This window comes from Schistosoma haematobium, chromosome 3, assembly GCF_000699445.3.
Source record: "Schistosoma haematobium chromosome 3, whole genome shotgun sequence".
Taxonomy (NCBI): domain Eukaryota; kingdom Metazoa; phylum Platyhelminthes; class Trematoda; order Strigeidida; family Schistosomatidae; genus Schistosoma; species Schistosoma haematobium.
The window spans coordinates 14729481-14746425 of NC_067198.1; the positions used below are offsets into that span (position 1 = coordinate 14729481).

The 16945-nt window shown below is 37.5% G+C and overlaps 1 protein-coding gene across 1 annotated transcript in view; it reads right to left on the bottom strand.

Annotated features, from left to right (window-relative positions):
- The window catches only part of ATAD5 (ATPase AAA domain-containing protein 5), a gene marked incomplete at both ends in the record, with an annotated part of 28236 nt that extends 11827 nt beyond the window's left edge, over positions 1 to 16409 (bottom strand). Inside the window, 9 exons of the mRNA XM_035733374.2 lie at positions 4926 to 5153; positions 6886 to 7044; positions 9799 to 9848; positions 9893 to 10009; positions 10053 to 10182; positions 10230 to 10579; positions 11552 to 11737; positions 16132 to 16285; positions 16323 to 16409. Of these exons, the coding sequence (XP_035587299.2) occupies positions 4926 to 5153; positions 6886 to 7044; positions 9799 to 9848; positions 9893 to 10009; positions 10053 to 10182; positions 10230 to 10579; positions 11552 to 11737; positions 16132 to 16285; positions 16323 to 16409 (1461 nt within the window). The remainder of the gene's footprint in view (positions 1 to 4925; positions 5154 to 6885; positions 7045 to 9798; positions 9849 to 9892; positions 10010 to 10052; positions 10183 to 10229; positions 10580 to 11551; positions 11738 to 16131; positions 16286 to 16322) is intronic.
- Between the last annotated feature and the right edge of the window lie 536 nt (positions 16410 to 16945).

Below are 16945 nucleotides of genomic sequence, written 5' to 3' on the forward strand. Positions count from 1 at the left end.
GATTATTGTAAGGTGATGTAATAATAATAATAATAATAATAATAATAATAATAATAATAATAATAATAATAATAATAATAATAATAATAATAATAGTGGGAGAAACGGAAAGGAACAACCAGAAAGAATTGCTTCAGTTAAGGAAGATACAACCACTTTTTATGAAGAAAGTAAGAGAAGGTTACAGCAGAATCGCCACTGGCTTCTATTCTGAGCCATATCTGATAACGTCTCTAGCCACTGTAGCACCATCTCTCGGACCCCAGCCAGAGTCGTGAAGGACCAACACAAGCCAGTCCTTTGCAGCTGTCTTTCATGCCACGAACCCATGTCATACACTGACCACCTCTCCGCTTCTTCCAAACAGTCCCAGAGTCGGCAAATAGTGCACAACGTGGAATTCTCTGGGACGACATTAGGAGAACATGTCTAAGCCACCGAAGTCGGTGTTTCAGGATGGTTACACCTATTGCATTATCGTCTCTGTGCCCGAACACACGATGCCGAACCTCTGCATTACTAACATGGTGTTGCCGCTGGATATCAGCAATCCTTCGGAGACAACGATGATCGAACACAGAGAGTCGTCTAACATCCTCAACTCGAAGAGGCTAGGTTTCACAAGCATAGAGCAGAACTGCTCTCACCGATGCGTTGTAGATCCGACCTTTTATAGCCAGACTAACATTACGAAGGCGCCAAAGATGGCCCAGATTGGCATAAGCCGCTCTGGCTTTCACTATACGTGCATTGATCTCATCACTCACGCCACCAGAAGCATTTTTGCAGCTACCTAGATACACAAACTTCTCGACTACTTCTATCTGCTCACCATCCAGGGTGAGTACAAGATTAGAATCCTGCCATTCTTGTAGAAGTACTTTGCACTTCGAAGGTGCAAAGCACATACCATACCTACGGACACTGATTGCCAACTGATTAAGTGTGGATTGCATGCCTTGGGAATTATCGCACAGTAAGACAATATCATCCGCATACTCAAGGTCGAGAAGTCTTTCTCCAGGCAACAGATCCACACCGCCATTACTTACATCCATCAGAGATTCTTCCAGAATGTCGTCAATGGCAAAGTTGAAGAGGAATGGTGAGATTGCGCAACCCTGTCTAACCCCACTGCTCGAATGGAACAATGGAGAGAGGTGGTTGTATGCCCTCACTCTGCCTGAGGTGTTTGTATATAGGGCTTTTAGGATGTTAATAAACTTCTCAGGCACATCCTTCTTCAATAGACAGTCCCAGAGAACAGTCCTGTCCAACGAATCGAAGGCAGCCCTGATGTCAAGAAACACTACGATTGTTGGCCTTTGATAAGTATGGAGGTGTTCTAACATTTGGCGGAGGGTGAAGATATGATCAATACATCCTCGACCGGAACGAAGACCAACCTACTCCTCACGAGTCAATCTTTAATATGTTTAGGTTAATCGAACCTATGTTGATATGGCTATTGACCAGAATGCCACGCTTCAAGAAATTCTTTACAGTTCTTAGAATTTCTTTCGTCCAGAATTTCGAAGTTTCTCAATTGAGTCGAATCAATATTTTATGCCTTGTTAAAGCATTGACAATCCACAAACTCAAGCCTGAACTTTGCGTGCAGAAACGATTCGTCCAGCATATTATCCTTCCTTGGCCCTATTTCCTTTTATTGGTATGTTTAGGGTTTTTTTCCTTTCGTCTTCACTTTGGTTTGATTATTATTGATTTTTTTCCAAATTATTGTTCAAATATTAGTCTTTTAATATGATGAGGATCTTTAAACAGTTATTGTTTTGCAATTTTAAACTCTAATCAGTTATTATTATTACCCTATACAAGTTTGCTTGATTATTATTCAGTTTATTATTATGACTTCTGTGTTCGTCGTTTTTCTCCATATCTGTCAATTGAACTATTATCTGACCCATAAATTGAGTTTATATTTATAGTTGCCTATATGCATTGATATCATTGATAATATACCGTGTTGTTTTCTTGATAGTCTGTGTTCATGTATGAGCACGTAAAGAGAGTGTTCACTTTGTTTAATGTAGTGTTTATCGCAGTTGGTACAGTTTATTTTGTAGATGATGTTGCATTTATTTTCTCTCGCTATTGTGTTTTATTGACTGAGGTAATTCTAAAAATTTCTGGAAGTATGGGATTTAGATTAGTCAGTAATTAGTAAACAATTTGGATAAGGCTCAGTCTCACACATCATTTGTAGGTGGTCAATTAACAACCTGGTCAGAGGACAATAGAACAAGATGGTCAACTTAAATACAAGAACAACTAAAAACAACGACACCTACGAGGACAACCAGTTACACACAGCAGCACCAGAACGAAATGATTTAAGTACAGAAAACCTTGCGGAATACATGTTAAGACAATACGTTACAGTTATTAGTAGTTGAAAAATATATTTTACTGGTTAAAGAAGAGGTAAGAAAACTGAGTGGAACAATAAGGATAATTATTTTTAAATATTATGAATTCCTGACATGGATTTTATTTAATTTCAAGTGACCTTAGTTTAAAATGCACAATTTATACTTCAGAATGATTTCGACGTTCTGGGTTTGATCCCATACTTTAAAGATTGAGAATCCAAGTGAAACAGTTACCTTATTCGATTACAAAAAGGTTAAGCCTTCGTTAAACGAGAAAGAAATAATGACACTCATAGCAGTGAGGTAGAAATAATGGTAGGGTTTTGGGTAATGGCTTGTTCTATAATTAAAATCACCGATTTACCATAAGCCAATCTTGACATGATCAATGAAAACTTTGGTGGTACATGATAAGTTGGTATGTAAAAACGCTTATCTGTTCATAGAGATTTCGATGGTGATACACTGTTCGAATAAATCGACATATAAACTATGTGGAATAAAAGTTCCTTTTGAAGTATGTATTGTGACATTTTTTCTTCATAAATGGTTATGAATACACAGAAAACATCATTTTTTCTAAACAGCATTCATAAGGTGTCGTAACAAAAGTGTGTGTGGAATGCATGTTTTCACTGATCCGAGAATTGTTCAAATTAGTGACATACTATTTACAAAATAAGAAAGTAGTCTCGTCAGGTAGAAAGAAAAATTGTGAAGTGATAAACTCATCAAACATCTCCAGGCTAGTTAGCTATCATCATCTCAGTACACGACAGATTAATAGATAAATCAAAATAATAATGACATGTTTAAAAACCTTCGATTACGAAGAAGTTATAGAGTATATTACCAAAGGAGTATATAGTTTTTCACAATCTAAACGCAAAAAATACAATTTCATCTGCATTGGTTGTTTGAAACTTCTCACTGATGTTTAGGACTGCCACTAATCAAACTTTTTTGTGATGTTTGCATCCTATAGGCATCGCCTTAATATTGTTATTAAGTCACAAGCATCTTTTAAGTGCAGTAGGATGGTGACTAGTAGTGGGATGCAGGACGTATGTTTCGTTCTATCTGGGACTAAAGCTTATGATGGTGTGAACATCAATTCTAAGATGCAAGTGCCTTCAACTGAAGAGTCCAAAACAGCATGAAACACGTGTTCTGAATCCCACTGATAATCAACATCCGACGCTGCTTACAATAAATAAAGCTTATGGAAAGTAAAATGAGTGGAACTGAACGAGCTAATTGAAAATCAATCATCGACTATAAACATACAACTAATACCTAAGCACTTGACCTAGTATTTAGAGTTGCTACCATATACTATACTGTTGGTGTTGAAGACAAAAAAATCGTTTGTCAATAAATAAACACACTAATTCATTTTCTATTTTTTCTAAATCGTCCACATACACAAAAAAACATGAAAAGCAGAGATGATGGTGGCAGGTAGTGGAACTCAGGATGCGCGTTTCGTCTTATTCGAAACTCGTCAGTTGTTTGTGCCTATGTCCCAGATTTAATGTTCACTCTGGGAATCGAATCTAGTACTGTTCGCTTCAGATGCCATCGAGTGAATAGGATGAACATACGCCAATAAGGGACTGATCAATTGCAGTCCTAATCAATGGGAGAATTCAAATAACCAATACAAAATGAGCTAAACGTCACACCATTGCACAAGCTAGTGGCTAGTGACTCATTAGCTAAGTGGATAACTCGATGGCGTTTGAAGCGAATAGTACTGGGTTCGAGTCCAGAAGTGAACATCAAATCTCGGATACAAGTACAACCAATTGCTGAGTCCCAAATAGGACGAAACTCGCGTCCTGGATTTCAATGCTAGCCACCATAATCTTTACTGACACTTCTTGTGACTTAAGGTAATATCGAGGCAATCCGCACAGGATGCCCATGTGCCAGTAAGAGATTGATCAATTGCAGTCCTAAAAATCAATAGGAGGATTCAAACAACCAATACGAAATGAATACAACAGTAATATTTGCAATTTTTGATATTTTATTTTATCGAAAAAGACTATTTCGGTGATAGAATCCAATCAGCACTAAGGACGGATTGACCTATTTACTGACTTATTTATCATGTACAATTCTGTGTACTTGATTATGGGGTCGGATGCTAGCTGTGAGGCCAATTAACTGCTCATAACGAAATAGGTAAAGTGGAATTCAAACGTGAGATTTAGCAGTTGAAAACCAAATGCTTTAGCCGATGGGCTGTTGCACTAATAACTAGATAATTAAGAACATTATTACTAAAAGATCAACTAGAAAAAACAACAGTAAAACATGCAACTGTGACTGTTAATTTGCACCATCTCAAGATAGCGAAAATGAGTTACTTATATAAACGTTAACCTAAAATGAAATCTGAGTCCCTGTTATCGATATCGTTTCAATTACTTGGTAAATAAAGAACTATAAGCATATATTACTAAAGTCCGAATAAATGCAATATTTGAAACAAACACATACTGAAGAACAATTAAAACCACTTACATTTTCATTTTTTATATGATATTTTTTGTTTGTCTCCTCGTGAGGAGCACTGATACAAAACCATTGTAGCTCATTAATAAGTCTCCGAAGGTCATAATGTTCAGAAGACAGCTTATTAACAATTGAATTAGGAGATTGAATACTTTTAATTAATGAATTTGCAGTTTGTACATCTAAATTATATCCTTCATTTAAACATAGGACGCGAATGTATGGGACAATTAATTCCTTCAATAAAAAGTAAAAGTAAAGGATAGATATCTCTAATTGAGAAGAAAATGTTATATTTTAAAAAAGTGTATTCTTTTTCAGTGAAGTTTAATACTCGAATTAGAATCACTATCTTTAGGTTTTATTTCTATATAGTCTTGGCATGAATCCATGAACCTCATTCGGCTTTAACCAGATTGTGTTTACTTGGGATGCAAGCAACATTTCCATCTGACAACCTAAGAGCAAGTGCACTACACTGGAGTTCGCTCTGCACAAATGTGAAACATAATCTATGTAAGTAGAAGATATGTGCAGAGTGTATGTAATCAAAGTATGGTTCGCCTATATTGAAAAGATTGACTGAGCACTGATGAGATTAGACGTGTCGTACTAGGTAACACTATTAAGTGGGCTAAGGTTGTAAATCTAAATTGACTGAGATGACTGGAACATGTGGTAAGTAAGCTCAACCATCAGTAACCTCGACATGCAACCATTACTTTCTTAAATTTAATACAGTGTAAAATCTAAACAATATACAAGTTAAACAATACTATTAATGCGAGAGTAGATTAGCATACTTGGTTGAACCACTTTTCAGGTATCTGAGAGCTAGTACTGGTACCTAACTGCTCGTACTGAAGTAGGTGGAGTAGGATTTAAGCCTGAAAACCAGTGAATGGAAGATGAATGCTTTAACCAACAGCCCATAGCTTAATAAAACATACTAGGTTGGAGATATAACACAGAAGAAACAGATTGAAGTTAACTGTTGACTCGTAACAAAAACACAATGATTGGATAAAAAGATTAATGGTAGAAAACTAGAACAGACATAACAACTTCTTAAGAATTAGGACATCCAAAGATTCTCCGTTTATACTAATAGCAGTACGACTAGCTCACTTTTGTAAGTAGCTATTAGTGAATATGTTAACCAACTAGATCACGGATAGCTTTTGTTATATGTAGTATTAAAAAAGTGATAATGTAACTTGAAAACCATTTACAGTTTCATATATCAAGTCACAATATACATCTATTGAATGAAGATGAATGAATACTACAAAACTTCTTAAAACTGGTAACCCACTGGTTAGCTGATACTCAAATACCTAAGTCAATGAGTCGTTAATTCTATCCAAAACGTGATTATTAATTAATAAAAATATAACTTACAAATCCTCACAGAATACTCAAGAAACATGGATAGCTAAATGTGTCACTAAGTCTATAAACGGTGTTATCCTTTCCCCTATCTAACTGACAATGAACGTAACATCAAGTTTAAAGATTTTAGTGGCCCTGGATCTGACTCTAGATAGATCATTTGCTGCTTGTTATCGCATGATTGCTGTCTAAATATATATCCTGGCTATCCTCGTATATAATTATCGACTTAAATCGTGTTGGTGAATAACGGAATTAAATAAGTCAAATAGGAGAATGAAGTTTGAATACGTATATTTTGTACTATGATTGATCGGCACAGACAATCAGAGAAACGGAGCAAAGGAAGAGAAACCAAATGACGCGCAGTAGAAAAATCAAGTGAGCCAACTCGATTTAATCAAGCGTTGATCGATATTTATAGCCGAACAGAAATAAGTTACGATGTGTATTTAATTTAATAGTATTTAATAATTGGTCGGCGTCAAATAATTTACTTTTAATGTTCTTATTGCCCTTTTAGAGTGTAGTTATAAACTAAATTGATAAAATTAATATTACGTAAAATTTCACTTGCCAATGAGGCTGATGAAAAATGACAAATATAAGCCGGGACTGGCAGATTGTGAACTATAGAAGAATCTGAAGCGGTAAGGATAACTGGACGACGAGCAAGTTGAAGTAAACTACTTAGACCAGACCAAAAGCCTCGATCACTTTCAAAAAGTACATCCACCTGAGATAGAAAAAAAATTGATTCATGGAATATCATAAATACGCTTTGACTAGGAAGACATAAGAAATATAGAAAATGATTAAGAAAAACAATAGACTTTTTTCAACAAACAATGGTTAATGAACAAATAGACTACAGACAGTATTCACTGAATCACGTTTTCCTCATTGTTTTTCAAAAAAAAATCCTGGTGAATTGAGTCTACTGTTTACATTTGTTTGGTGCAAATGATGCAATTGCGTTCGTGGTCTCAGTAACATTCAACAGTTTCCCGAAAACTCCATACTGACAACAATATATTCATAATATTTCTATCAGTAAACAATTGATTTTCTACACTTGACCTAGTTGTTTCCTCAGAGAATAAATAACCTTTTTCTGGTTAACATAGGTTTGGAAAAAGTATGACGAATAAATTGATTCAGACAAGTCATTAATTGCCATGGATTTTGTTATAATGAAGAGAGTACTGAAGACACTGGAATGTACGTGACTCTTTTTACATATTATTACCATTTATATTTTTATTGTACAGTTATTAATTGGGTTCTTGTATCTCTATATTCTCTGTGTTCTGAACGTCTGCTAGGCCTACTAACCGTTGTAAAAAAATTCGCCATTCCTCAACTTTTATTACATACAGTTCTCTCCCACTTCTGTCATGATTGTATGTAAAGCATGTTTGGGGTGCGCTTCGGTCTGATAATCCATGTGTAAAAACTATAAGTATTCAGAATACATGTACAACGGCAGTACTAATTGCTGTTTCCTATTGTAGGACTGAAAACTGGCTGGGAGAAGGGTATAAGTTCCAGACTACTAAGAGTTAAGATGTACTTTGCTCTAAACTGAAGATTAACATCCACAGTCGAAGTGCATAATTGGTCGAGGCTTAGGATGCAAGCGATAGCCGAAACAGTACACACAGGACAGAAGAATACAGTCAGGAATTTTATAGGCGAATCTCGCTTTTCAAGATATCGACGAAATCTCTGCACGGATTCGAAAAGCTCGTTTGGCTTTTGCCAAATCACGTCACCTATGGCAAAGGCGAGATATCCGTCTATCAATTAAAGGACGAGTATACTGTGCGGCACTTCGTTCTACTTTATGGCTACGAAACTTGGCATTAAGAGAAGAGGATACTCGTAAGTAACTAGTATTTGATCACAGATGTCTTGTAATTACTGCTCGCATCTGCTGAGACCACCGGGTAAGTAATAGTGAGGTCAGACACAGAGTATTAGGGAATGATGGTAAATCAGTTGATGAGGTTGTGAATCTTCATCGACTGAGATGGTTGGGCCATGTGTCACGTATGCCCGAACACCGATTACCACGATGCACAATGCTGATTAGGGTTGGGGACGGTTAGAAGGAAGTTAGGGGCGACCAAACCAAAATGTGGCATCAGTGTTTAGTGGCCCGTTGATCTGACTCCATTTTGAGCATACGGAAGATGGCTGGGAAGCCAACTCCATTTCAAGCCGGGCATTACTCAATATTTATAGGCAGACAAAATAAACTACAGACATGTGATGAGTCATAGGACATGAAGTGTACACACATATACGCTCATGTGAATACAGTCAAGGCTAATAAGCGAATAATTAACAAGGTCAAAATATTACTCAACTAGAATGAATGGAATGGAATGTCCGGAAACTAGAATAAGATATATTATGGGCTAAAACTAATGACTAACACTACAAGTGGTTGAAGTTACTAACTTCTAGTCTGAGCCATGTTGGTAGATGCAGGCTACTTGGTTGGGGTCCGTGTGACTTTCGTAACCAATGTTTGGAGACTGTGGGTGACATGGTTCAGAATCGATCACAATAGTGTAGGTGTATACACTTTTTGTCTTCCCTTAAGTCGTGAGATCATAATTGCTTTATACCTTTCTTTTTAAGAACTAATCCTTTCTTTCTGTATTATATCCTTATACACAATCTTCCTTTTATATATTACTACCATTGAAGTAACTACTTCTATGAATATGGTGTTCACCTTGTTGTGCTAATGAGGTGAGCCAACTTGGACCGATGCATATATGTGCCTGGTCGTCCTACGTTGTAACTGACTGACTGAGATATGGAATAGCTTTCAGTTAGCCATAACTGGTTTCTGATTCTAGGGGTCTCGAAATGACGTCAATAGTTTCGAATATATGGACACGAATTGTAGGACATTTTTCTTCAGACAATATGGGTTATTATATCTTTGAAGATGAGCAGCTTACAGTGGGAAGATTGAAGTTGAAAACAAGTATTTATTGTTAAGTGTTGTGAATCATATGAATAATCGAAATCTCAATTCCTATATTGAAACATATAACAAACTCATGTCGATAAACGCTGGTTAAGATTATCTGTATTCCAGTTGTTAAATATTTTATTGCAATTTAATTTACATGATTTAATCTTCAAAGAAGAATATTTGTATGGCTGAAAAAGTGAGATTGATAAGCAGATTTCATTTGTCAGTTGATTATACGCATTATAGAACCTGGGATATGTGTATATTGGTTTAAATTACCACACTCTATTGACACAGCAAGATGAAATTGTCAGGGTGAGTCTAAAAGTATAACGGAGTAGTAACATTATTAGTGGTAATAGAAAAGTTTATGCATCGAAGATACGATTCAAGAACAAATTACAGATTGGTGGAGTGAACGATTTTATTTGTATGCAAGACTTTTCCAGATTATCATAAATAGGTGAAAAAAATTTAGGGTACAGATACACTCACTTCATCAAATAGTACTATCGAGTTGCAATTTAAATTTAAGCTTTCAGAATCTACAACAACATGATTGATAAGTAAATGATCACGTTCAAGGTACCTTTAGTGGAAGAAGTATTTTTCTTGGATGAAACATTCTTTCTAAGTACTGGTTTGAAGAAATCGGCTGCAGACTTGCGGGTCGTTTCTGAATTATTTTTAGTAAGACAAGATGATGCTTAAATATTGTGATTTCAATAAGAATTAACTAAACAACTTACTTATCATTTGGAATGTACTAAAACTAGTGGATAGATAATCTTTAGCAACATGGTGTGATCCAAGTGCAGTATGGAACTGAGATATGATATCTTTACCGGACCGTCTACTTGAAGGGTTTAATTCGAATATCTACAAAAATAACAGTATTCATAAATAAAATCAATTATTCAAACTACTTTAAAGCCTAAATCTTTAGCCAGTGCATAAATTAATGCAGATTTTCCTGTTCCATGAGGTCCTACTAACAGGAAAGCCTTGGACTGCCAATTTTCTCGAAGACGTCTTTTGTTAGGATTACCATTATGTTCTTCATCACTTTCAGTTGAATTATCTTCATCTGAGCTGCTGGAGCTAGAGACATCTATTTGACTTTGAATGTATCCAATGGGTAAATTTAAGGTTGGATTCTCGTTAATGTTTTCAACTGAACCAGGAATAGGAACGTTATATTTATGGCGTTTATGTGCCGGTGACTTTACAACAAAGTCGTCGTCACTAGAATAACGAGGGCTTGGTCGAATCCTTTCTTTGAAAAAGAAGAATAAGGGAGTTGGTCGATATTAAGTAATTTAAAAAGATGAGTTTCAAAACCGTAACAAGAAGTTATCAGTGCAAACAACTAGTACTATTGTTAAATCATAGATAACTAAAGTAATTTACTGCTTGTATGACTTGATTCATGAGATTTATACAACCAAATAATGCAATTAGTAGTAATATAATACAAAATAGTTTCACATTATTGGACCATAGAACTATCATGAGCATAAACACTATGAAAAAACATTGAAATATTCAAGGTTTAGCTATTCCAAATAACTCTGTGGTGTTAGGTGTGGCCACAGTTGCTCGAAAGTTGAAACCAATTATAAACAGTATAATACAATTTTCTCAAAGAATATATAGATACTAGGTAGTGGTACTTAAACATTGAGGACATTAATAATGTTAATTGATAATAAATTATTATGTAACGGAAAACTATTTTATTAAACAATAACATGAATTACAACTATATATATATATATATATATATATATATATATATATATATATATCAACTGCATTTGATCAGTAACATAATACTATTCAAGCAGTATACTCGACCTAATCTAGTTGTTTGAAAACATTGATATATCTCACAAACAACACTTCTGATTAAAATGAATCCGTCAATATTATTCACAATGGTCTCATATATGAAACCAGGTAGTTTCTGTCATACTACACCAGATCACTTTTTTAACATGATTTACATAGACTGAAACGTAGGTCCACTAACTCCATTGAACTTCAGATGTAAGTGAAGAACTAATCCTACTGAAACCATGAGGACAGAAGTTATACTAAATGTACACAAAACCAAGTAGTAAGATAGAAGTTGACATATCTATTGTGATTTAGAAAGAAAAGTCTCGACCTTTAAAATTTCCAGAAAGGAAAACAGTTGTCTGGTCACAATCATACCAGCAAGAAACTTTTAAAATTTAAGACTTACTTTTTGTAGACTTTGTAGTTTTATTCTTACTCAATGAAGGCTCCGTTGAGTTTTCAACTTTAGAATTTTTATACTTCCATTTCTTCAACCACATAAGAAGTTTCATTATACCAGAACAAGTGTTTAAAAAAGAAGAGCAACTTGACGGCATGTACTTGTCTACCCACAGTAATGACTCATTTGAAGCTAAACATAAAAAAGATATAAACCTATGTCAGTGGATGTTTAAATTTATGTTTGGAAATGTCTTACTTACTGGAAAATTCGATCAGGGTAAGTCGGAACAAGTATTTAAAGTAGCGATTTAGAAAATTTTAAGTCTTGAGCAGAAAAGCTAATTGGGTTTCTTCAATCCATAATTTAATGGTCGATTCTAAAGTTTATGCCTAAACTTTTCAAATATATCCACTCATTTCTCACTATATAACCATTGGTCTCAGCGGTTAACACATTTTTTTTACGAATTCTAGTTTCCTCGACCGTTGTTGCTACCTTGACGTGGTGGTCGGGCTTGCCTATCGTGATGAAGCAACCGAGCTATACTGGCTGGAACAACCGTTCCTCAAGGTCCTACCATGTCAGGCAGGTCGGTTGAAGAGCGGTAAGACTGAAAGTAACAAACCTAAGGTTCGAAGGCGATGTCGTACTGCTGACTGTACAGAGGTGTGACAGCAGTAAGGTGTTTCCTTCAGACAACCAGCATGACAGCGATGCTGCCTTCCCACAAGGAGGGGTGGGTTTAGAAAAGGTCGACCCTAAAAATGCACACCTCGCCTTATCCCACGGATATCCGTCTCCGGTGGTAAGGTCTCAACAAGTACGGAGCTAACACAAAAATCACCCATAGAAAGGTCGTGTGTGACCGACCTCAAGTAGTTGTCCCATGGGCACTGCGGTCACGCTCCCAGGTCACTAAGACCACCGCTAATCCAATTTCCTTTTTAGGTACCTCCAGAAGAACCCGGGAAGTGATAACCGACCTCATACCTCTAACAGCACTCAAGACCACTGTATTCATAATCAACATCCGTCTTCACTTCCTATTATTGCTCCTACATTGACTTTCACCTCTAAACTTCCTTTTTCGGTTTCCCTCTCAGGTGTCACCATAGCCAACGATTCTAGTGCTCAAAACACTGTCCCAGGTCTACTGAAACCTCGCTCCAAACTACACATTGGAGCCTTCAACGTACGCACATTATGTCAAATCGGTCAACAGGCTTCCTTGGCTAGAACCCTAGAATCTCGTACCATTGATGTATGCTGTGTCTCTGAAACACGCATACAGGATCCCAGTGTGGTCATTCACTTGACCTCACCTCGGCAAAACGAAGAGCCAACGAGATACACCCTCCGTGTATCTGGTGACCCGATGGTCAGCTCTCGTGGACTGGCAGGAGTAGGGATAGCACTAAGCATGAGTGCGGAACAAGCACTGTTAGAGTGGATCCCCCTTAACAGTCGTTTATGTTCTGTTCGGCTAAACGGCTCCGTAAGAACTCGGAAGGATAGGGACACACGTCGTTGCCTTTTCGTCGTTTCTGCCTACGCTCCCACCGACTGCAGCTCAGATGAAATGAAAGATGAATTTTACAGAAAGCTATCTGAACTTCTTCAGAAAGTTAAACGTTCAGACATAGTACTCGTAGCAGGTGACTTTAATGCCCAGATAGGTAGTTTAAACCAAACAGAAAGGCATTTAGGTGGGTATTTTAGCACACCGGAACAACGAACAGATAATGATGATCGTCTGCTGCAACTGTGCTCAGACAATCGCTTATTTTTAGCAAACACAAATTTTAAGCATAAGGAGAGACATCGTCTAACATGGCGACCCCCTACACCAAACCAATGATGGACTCAAATAGACCATATTGCCATCAGTCATCGTTGGAGAGGGTCGGTAGAAGATTGTCGCTCATTCTGGAGTACCTGATTGGACTCCGACCACGCCCTAATACGGGCACGCATCTGCTTGCGCCTCACTGGACGCAAAAGAGCCTCAGTGGAAAGACCCATTAGAGCTGAATTGAGTAGCGAGAAAACCAAAAGTAGGTTCCAGGAAAAACTGGGGTCACAATTAGGTAGTTCTGAAAACGAGGTTGACCCAGATGTTGCTTGGAAAGCTATACAAACAGCTGTGGAAACAGCAGTGATATCTATCAGTGATTTAAACCATAGGGTTACAAAGAACCGATGGATTTCCTCAAGGTCTATTGCACTGATGGATTCTCGTAAACTCATCCCATCAGGCTCTGAACACGATGAAGAGCGAAAACAAATCAGATCTAGGTTAGGCAAAAGTCTAAGGAACGACCGTGAGCAGTGGTGGGCAACGAAAGCAAAAGAGATGGAAAAGGCGGCGGCTATAGGGAACACAAGACAGCTCTACAGACTAATAAAAGAAACTGGAATTAATAAGTCAAGTGTAAGTCAGACTATTTCGGAAAAAGACGACACCCTCATCTGCTCTCAGTCCAGACGTTTAGAACGATGGGCGGAACATTTCAGAGAACAGTTCAGCTGGTCGTCAGCTACTCTACAACTACCCACCATTACCAAACAGCCTGAATGGAACATTGAAGTAGGTCCCCAAACTCCAGCAGAAGTTCAAAAGGCTCTAGCTAATCTGAAACGAGGAAGGGCAGCTGGCCCAGATGGATTGGCTCCAGAAGTCTTTAAGTATGGTGGTCCAATTTTAGCGATTAGGTTGACTAATATTTTAGCTAGAATCTGGGAGTTAGACGTTATTCCATCTGACTGGTCGCAATCACTTATCGTCCCAATGTATAAGAGAGGGTTAAAATCATCTTGTGACAACCATAAAGGGATTAGTTTAACTAATATAGTATCTAAACTACTAGCCTTGATAATTATCAGACGTCTAACTAAGACTCGTGAACTGCAAACACGAGAGAACCAAGCTGGCTTCAGACCTGGTCCTGGCTGCATCAACCACATATTCACCATTCTTCAGGTTCTAGAACATAGGCATACTTATCGGCGTCCGACAATGGTGATCTTTCTTGACTTAAAAGCAGCATTTGACTCCGTAGACCGCGAGATTCTTTGGCAGTGTCTGTCATTGAAAGGCGTACCTCAGAAGCACATAAACCTTGTGAAGGCTCTTTACTCGAACACTACCAGTCGAGTCAGAGCTTATGGCGAACTGTCATCTGCTTTTGCAACCTCAAGTGGTGTCCAACAAGGCTGTCCACTATCTCCACTTTTGTTTACCTTCATCATAGATCTGATGATGGAAACAACGTTCTTGTTTACTGAATTTTCAGGAATCCATCTTCTAGGAGATCCACTTATCGACATAGAGTACGTAGATGGCATAGTCCTGTTTAGTGAAGACGCTGATAAAATGCAGTCTCTTGGTAGCAGTGAGCAACAATGCCAGAATGTTTAGGATGCGCTTCTCTCCCTCTAAATGCAAGTTGTTGCTTCAGGACTGGTCTGCGTCAACACCTGAACTAAGGATAGGGAGTGAAGTAGTCGAACGCGTTGACAACTTCACTAATCTTGGAAGTCTGATTAGCCCTAATGGGTTGGTGTCTGACGAAATCTCAGCACGGATTCGAAAAGCTCGTTTGGCTTTTGCCAAATCACGTCACCTTTGGCGAAGGCGAGATATCCGTCTATCAATAAAAGGACGAGTATACTGCGCGGCAGTCCGTTCTGTTTTACTTTACGGCAGCGAAACATGGCCTTTAAGAGTAGAAGACACTCGTAAGCTACTAGTATTTGACCAGAGATGCCTTAGAAATATTGCTGGCGTCTGCTGGGATCACCGGGTAAGTAATAGTGAGGTCAGACACAGAGTATTAGGGAATGATGGTAAATCAGTTGATGAGGTTGTGAATCTTCATCGACTGAGATGGTTGGGCCATGTGTCACGTATGCCCGAACACCGATTACCACGACGTGCAATGCTAACCGCTGTTGGGAATGGTTGGAAGAAGGTTAGGGGTGGTCAAACCAAAATGTGGCATCAGTGCTTAAAGTCACTAACTTCTAGTCTGAGCCATGTTGGTAGATGCAGGCTACTCGGTTGGGGTCCGCGCGACTATCGTAACCAATGGTTGGAGACTCTGGGTGACATGGCTCAGAATCGATCACAATAGCGTCGGTGTATACACGCTCTGTCTTCCCTTAAACTATGAGACTAAAATTATTTCATATCTTTCTATCTACGTACTAAATCTTTCTTCCTGTACTATATCCTTATTGCAATCTTTCTTTTATATATTACCACCTCCTAATTAACTACTTTTATGGATCCGGTGTCCATCTTGTTGTGCTAATGAGGTATGGCAACTTGGACCGATGCATATATGTGCCTGGTCCTACGTTGTAGCTGACTGACTGACTGATTAATTTAACGACGAATACCTCTTACTGCTAAAGTTATGCAGAAACTTGATCAATAGTTAAAAGCTAGTATTAAGTTACAACAAGGGTTGGAATTCTCTAGACGTATATCACACTGACTAGTATTGCTAAGTTTCATGGATCATGATGACTAATGATTAGGAAGCTGATATTACTAATAAATGATTACAAATTAAGCTTACCTGATGGAATTCGCGTTGAGCTAGTGCAACCAGTGGTGGAAGACTGAAATTCTCGAAAACATTCCAAAATCGGAAAGTTTGGATGATCATCCACAATCTTCCTAAGACATATATCAGAATCAATAATTTTCGACAGATAAAAGTCAGCCAATTCCTAAAATGCTAATGCTCATTTCTTAATATCATGTTACTTGTTCTGTCTGACTTGGAGATTGACTAAACCCAGAAAAATAAGACTTCTGAATATTGGGTTCTGAGAAGCCTAATGCTTCTGTCATTATATCAGGCACACCAATTAGGCTGTCTTCAGAACTTCGAATATATGAAAACTCGACTTTTGGATTACACAAAGGAACTGTGTTTGAAAAATCTTCAGCAGTAGAGACCCCAGTATTACAAGCATGTTCATTTGCTTTCACATGAATATCGATGGATTTATTCAGCGAATAGTCGAATTTATTTTGGATATTGGCGTCTGAATTACACATGCCATCAACGCATAAACCACTTTTTAAACTGGCTAAAAATTCAGCATAGCTCATCTTCCTGACATTATTTTCCTGAACATCAATTCTAATTTCTTTAGAATTCAGGGATTGAACAGTGTAGTTGGCAGGATCATGGTTACCAGGTTCAGATTTCATGATTTGAAGGTCTGAAAATGAAACACAAATAAAGTATAAATACAGTCTTTATGATAAAAAAGTTGAGCTTTTCTCCTTCAAAAAGATTGTTCGATTGAAGAGTTGTTTACGGTTACTGCAGTTATATAATGAATGAGAACTATCATGTGATTTTGCAACCTCAAGTGGTG